Source organism: Herpailurus yagouaroundi, unplaced genomic scaffold (assembly GCF_014898765.1).
Source record: "Herpailurus yagouaroundi ecotype Mexico unplaced genomic scaffold, PumYag 206, whole genome shotgun sequence".
NCBI lineage: Eukaryota > Metazoa > Chordata > Mammalia > Carnivora > Felidae > Herpailurus > Herpailurus yagouaroundi.
The window spans coordinates 3,515,977-3,520,820 of NW_024412437.1; the positions used below are offsets into that span (position 1 = coordinate 3,515,977).

A 4,844-nucleotide genomic window follows, 5' to 3' on the forward strand; every position below is an offset into this window, starting at 1 on the left:
CCCCCCCCCAACCATGCAGGACTCCCTTATACCCCTAACACTGCCACTCTGATTTCAACAAAATTGACTCAAATAAGCAGGTCTATAAGGGACCAAGCTTATCCTGAAGTCTTAACATATAAGAAATGACACAGTTTAACACCTAACCTTCATTTCCGACAAGTATTTTTATGTTTCCATAGGTTCCCACCCAAATGTTACAAAAAATAGACGTATATCAGTTAGCCCGGAACCACACTTGCCACATTTTTTTTTTTTTAAAGGAAGGTTCAAGAAAAAAACTCATTTTGGTGTGTCTGGGTGGCTCAGTCAGTTAAGCAACCTACTTCGGCTCAGGTCATAATCTCACAGTTCGTGAGTTCCTGCCCCGCATCAGGCTCTGCGCAGACAGCTCAGAGCCTGGAGCCTGCTTTAGATTCTGTCTCTCCCTTTCTCTCTGCCCCTTCCCCACTCGTGCTCTGTATCTGTCAAAAATAAACATTAAGTTTCTTTTAAAAAATAAAGTCACATTTCCAACCTACACCCAAACACTGCCTAACAAAGTTCAGGTCCACAACCGGAAAACGTAAAGAGCCCCATCTTCCTTTCATCTTTTACAAGGAGTGAGGCAGTAACACACCTTTCTCTATAAAGGAAGATCTCTTGATTTCCCAACTCTCAGGGGTTGATTCAGAGTTGGAAGCACTCGTGAAGGTAGAATGTTAACTATACCATAAAACAGCTGCGTTGAAGACGTATTGAGGAAGTGTAAGAAACAAGTTCATGAATTTGAACTTTAAAAGATAAACCAACTCGCTAGCACAATTTTAGGGTTCTAAGAAGTACACGGTCTCTCTCTGATGTGCTTAGTATTAAACAGTGTTAGGATAATATTTTCCAGTCTACGACGTACTTTCCACTTACCTTAATAAACCTTCACCCAGATGGGAAATGGAACCACAACTAAGTAAACATAATATAGATGAGGAGAGCCAGAAGGTGGACTTGTGAGCCCAGAATGCCCTCACAAGCTACCAAGCACGGACTTTAAACAGAACACAATGTATACAACAGCTACCTAACACGCATGATACACAACTACAGATAGGAGGTAGAAATAAATGGATTTCTCCCCAGATGCAAGAGGTCGTTAGTACACAGTCACATTCACGCTAAAGGAAAAACGTGCCTCCTAGCATGGCAACTCATTAGGATTGATCTAGGTAACTTTTAGATGTGCTGACTTTGTTCTGGACAACAATCGAGAACCAAAAACCATGTATCACTGGAATGATACATGGCCCAAAATTAGTTACAAGGAGTCCAACCTAAGGCATAGGTAAGAGCAATAAAGAACAAAAACCGAGCAAGAACCAGAAAAGCCGCATGAATACAAAGTGATTCCATTTCTTTTCCTCAACACCCACACAGAGACAGCAGTTTCTGACAAGAATGTTCTTGGCAAAAAATAAAGTTACAGGAAGGTTTTTTTTTTTTTCTTCAATGAGAAAAAGGCAGCTCTATATGCAGATTACTAGGCAATACCGTTTGATTTTTTTTTTTTTAAACAGTCCAAATTTAGAGACCTCGTTTTGAAAATATCTATACCACCTTTTTTTTTGGATCACGAAGAAAAGAGGACTGGAAATATTGTTCCCGTTTGGAATGCTGGTTTCATGTTGTACTTGAAAATAAAATCCAACGTGACAGCTTACCTTGGCACTGGAAGCCTTGTTTCCCAAACCCCCTGAAAAACAGAAACAACAAAATATCTTAACATATCTTGTGTTGTATACCATAGTTTAAGCCAGTTATGAAACAGTATTCCACAGAACTAAGGGTTTACACGTGAGAACCAACGATTTTATAGGAAAACATGCTCAGAGTACTGAATAAATTCGGTTTTGGGGGGGAAAAAAAACAACCTCTGCATGGCTTCCAAAGGCTCCTTGAATTTTCTCAATGTACAACAATCTTCTCTAAGTTTACACTTTGTTATTAATACTGAAGTTTCAAGACCAGACGGCTAGGGTATTTGGAGTTGGCCATGATGTTCAACAAGAGGACTATGTTTGAAAGCCGTACACTTTGATTTTGTCCCTAAAGACCAAATGAAAGTCATTGCTCTCCCTAAAGAAGTGGCTTCATTTATTATAGAATAGGGGTCTAGAAACTTCCAAACAGTACCCACTCAACATTAAGTTTTGATTTAAAAGACTGGTTTTACAATATGTTTATTAAAATTGCACGTGAAATTTTTTTGGGGGGGGAGAATCAACAGGATTCAAAGCAAATACAGAGGCTATTTTGTTCTTGTAGGTTACTTTAGAAGATTTACTCTGCCCTCCCTGCCAGACACATTAAACCATAAACACGGTTACTACTAGAATGAACTGCACTAAAACTCTAGGATAAGTTCTATCTTTTACTTTACATAGCCATCCTAAGCTGACAAGACACTTCATATGTTTAGTCACCCCCCCCCAAAAACAAACCCAAACTTTTATGGTTTTTAAAGCGTTTTAATATTTAAAACAAGCTGGTAAATTAAGGGCCCACAGAAACAATGAAAGATAACTGAAGTTAAAACCACTGCGAGACAATCCTAGTGAAGATTTTCCAGGACCTTCCAAGTAGTTTACAGTCAGGGGAATTAGCCAGGGAGGAAGCTGACAGGGAGATCTTTATTTTCCACTTCACATTACACCTGGTGACCCGAAGTGCCACAGCAGTTCACCAGGGGCTGATCCTTTGGGGCACCAGATAGTGGAAAGACATTAGCGAGCCTGGGTATGTATGTTACAAGTCTTTCCTAATTTACCTACTTCTGGCACAGACAAACAGCAGGCTTACTGTTCCCTTTTTACAGAGCATGGGATAGGAGGCTGCAGGACTCCCCTTAACTAGATGCACTATCTTCTTTGCCCTGAAGCTCTAAGAACTTATTTTAGATAACTGTAGATATGGCTAACTTCTCCTTGGAACACAACTGCTTCGTACGCTGACTACACAGTGGTACTCATTCATAGACATGACTGTGCTTTTCACGGAACTATTGAGATTTGTAAGGAAAAAACTAAGCACCTTATTAGGACTAGGCTTGTCCAACTCTCCCTTGGAGGGGATTTTCCCCAGGTGTGGTAGATTCGGATAGCCATCCAGAAGGGTAAAGTTAAGCACTTTGGCACATCTGTGGTGCCCTTAGAGGCGAGTTCCTCCAGGTGTGATGGATTCGGATAATCTCCATAAAGGAAAAATTAAGCACCTTATGAGCACATTCGTGGTCCTCATGATTCCCCCCGCCGTGTGAATTCAGATGCCATCCAGAGGCAAAATTAAGCGTTTTATTAGCACCATGCTTGAAGTGCTCTGCCTCCAGGTGTGATGGATTCACATAGCCATCCACCAGTTCTGCCCAGGGCCCCAACAGGGTAGGTCACGCAAAGTTAGTGGCAAGGTGCACTGAGACACTGTCACCCGAGTGCGGCCCCTAGCCTAAGGTCGACAGGAATTAAGGAACCTTTGCCTTAGTTCTGACTTGGGGAGCTTCCTAACCACATTCGTGAATTGATAGTGAAAGGCTGGTAGGTATCTGCCAATCTAAAGGGGGAAAAAAAACTGGGACACCTGGTATTCCTGAAGTTCCAGCTTTCTACACGTTGGGGTCTGTGGGAGAAGGGGTCGCCCACGTTCTGAGAATCAGTAAAAGCCAGAACCGTGACCAGAAGAGGGCATGTACGGTTTCACCTGGTCTCACGGGGTGCAGAGACCCCTGAAGGCTTTCTGTTTATCAGGATCCCCAAACCACTGGCCCAAGTTAATGCCTGTATCCCCTGTTAATTCTACTTGAGTTCTGACACCTTACAGCAGTGTTCTTAACTAAGGCCTCGGTCCTCCTCAACCCGGCTGCACGTCTAATCTCGTGTTGACAGGGTCTGTTTTAGACGACTCCCTCTGCCCTCCTGCCATTCGCCTGGTCTTAGTCCCCCCTCCCCCACTGCAAGCTTTCAGCAGTTTGCGGTCTCTCCGCTCCCCCTGGGTTCACCCGGACAAGTCCGGTCTCCCGTGCCCGGCGGATACAAGCTACAGTAGGCAGGGACCCAAGCTAGCAGCGCAGTCCAAGCCCGCTAGGGAGCGAAACACACCCCCGAATGCGCCCAGCCTGGCTCGCCCGTAACTTGGACCGCGAGGCGCAGTCGCCGCCGCTCCCCGGTTACTTCGGGCGTGTTTCCCCGGGAATACTCTGCCCTTTGGGCTCTTTCGCTCCCCTTCGCCCACACCCAACCAGCAGCTCCTCTATCGGTGCAGAAGGGCGGGTGCGCCTGGGAGAAGGAGGACACCGGACCCGCGAAGGGGATCAGTGTCACCGCGGCGCGGGGCCAGCCTCCCCTCCTGCGGCAGGGGGGTGTGTGACCTGGCGGCGACTTCCCCGGGAGTCCCGCCCGAAAGCGTCGCCGGAGCGCGCGCGCCGTTCCGGGCGAGAGTTCGGACTCGGCCGGCTTTCCAAGTTCCCCGAGTGAGTCAGCCCCGGAGTGGGCGCGCCCGGCCGTGGGGGCGGGGAGGGCGGGCGAGGGTCCCCGGAGCGATGCGACCCAGGCTACAAGGGGACCGGTCCCCAGCCCCCGGGCGCCGCGAGAGGGGGTCCGGGCGGCCGGCCGTGCGCCCCGGCCCGCGCGCACCTACCAGATGAAGTCGGTGCAGTGGCTGCAGAAGGTGGGCTGCTTGAAGAAGCGGGCGATGAATTTGTGGTTCTTCACCTCGTGCACGTTCTTCTGCCTCAGCGCCCCTTTGCGGGCGAAGCGGTTGGCCACGTCCTGAGACGCCGTGGAGTCGTTGGCCGGGAAAACGTCAGCCATGGTCCCCCC

The 4,844-nt window shown here is 47.3% G+C and overlaps 1 protein-coding gene across 2 annotated transcripts in view; it reads right to left on the reverse strand.

The window, feature by feature from the left end:
• Nucleotides 1–4,838, reverse strand: part of PRKCA (protein kinase C alpha) — a 404,563-nt gene extending 399,725 nt beyond the window's left edge. For both annotated transcript variants that reach the window (XM_040452168.1, XM_040452167.1), the window contains exons 1-2: nt 4,663–4,838; nt 1,695–1,726 (exon numbers count right to left, since the gene is read on the reverse strand). In XM_040452168.1, coding sequence (XP_040308102.1) covers nt 1,695–1,726; nt 4,663–4,835 — 205 coding nt within the window. In that variant the 5' untranslated portion in view covers nt 4,836–4,838. The remainder of the gene's footprint in view (nt 1–1,694; nt 1,727–4,662) is intronic.
• Nucleotides 4,839–4,844: the final 6 nt, after the last annotated feature.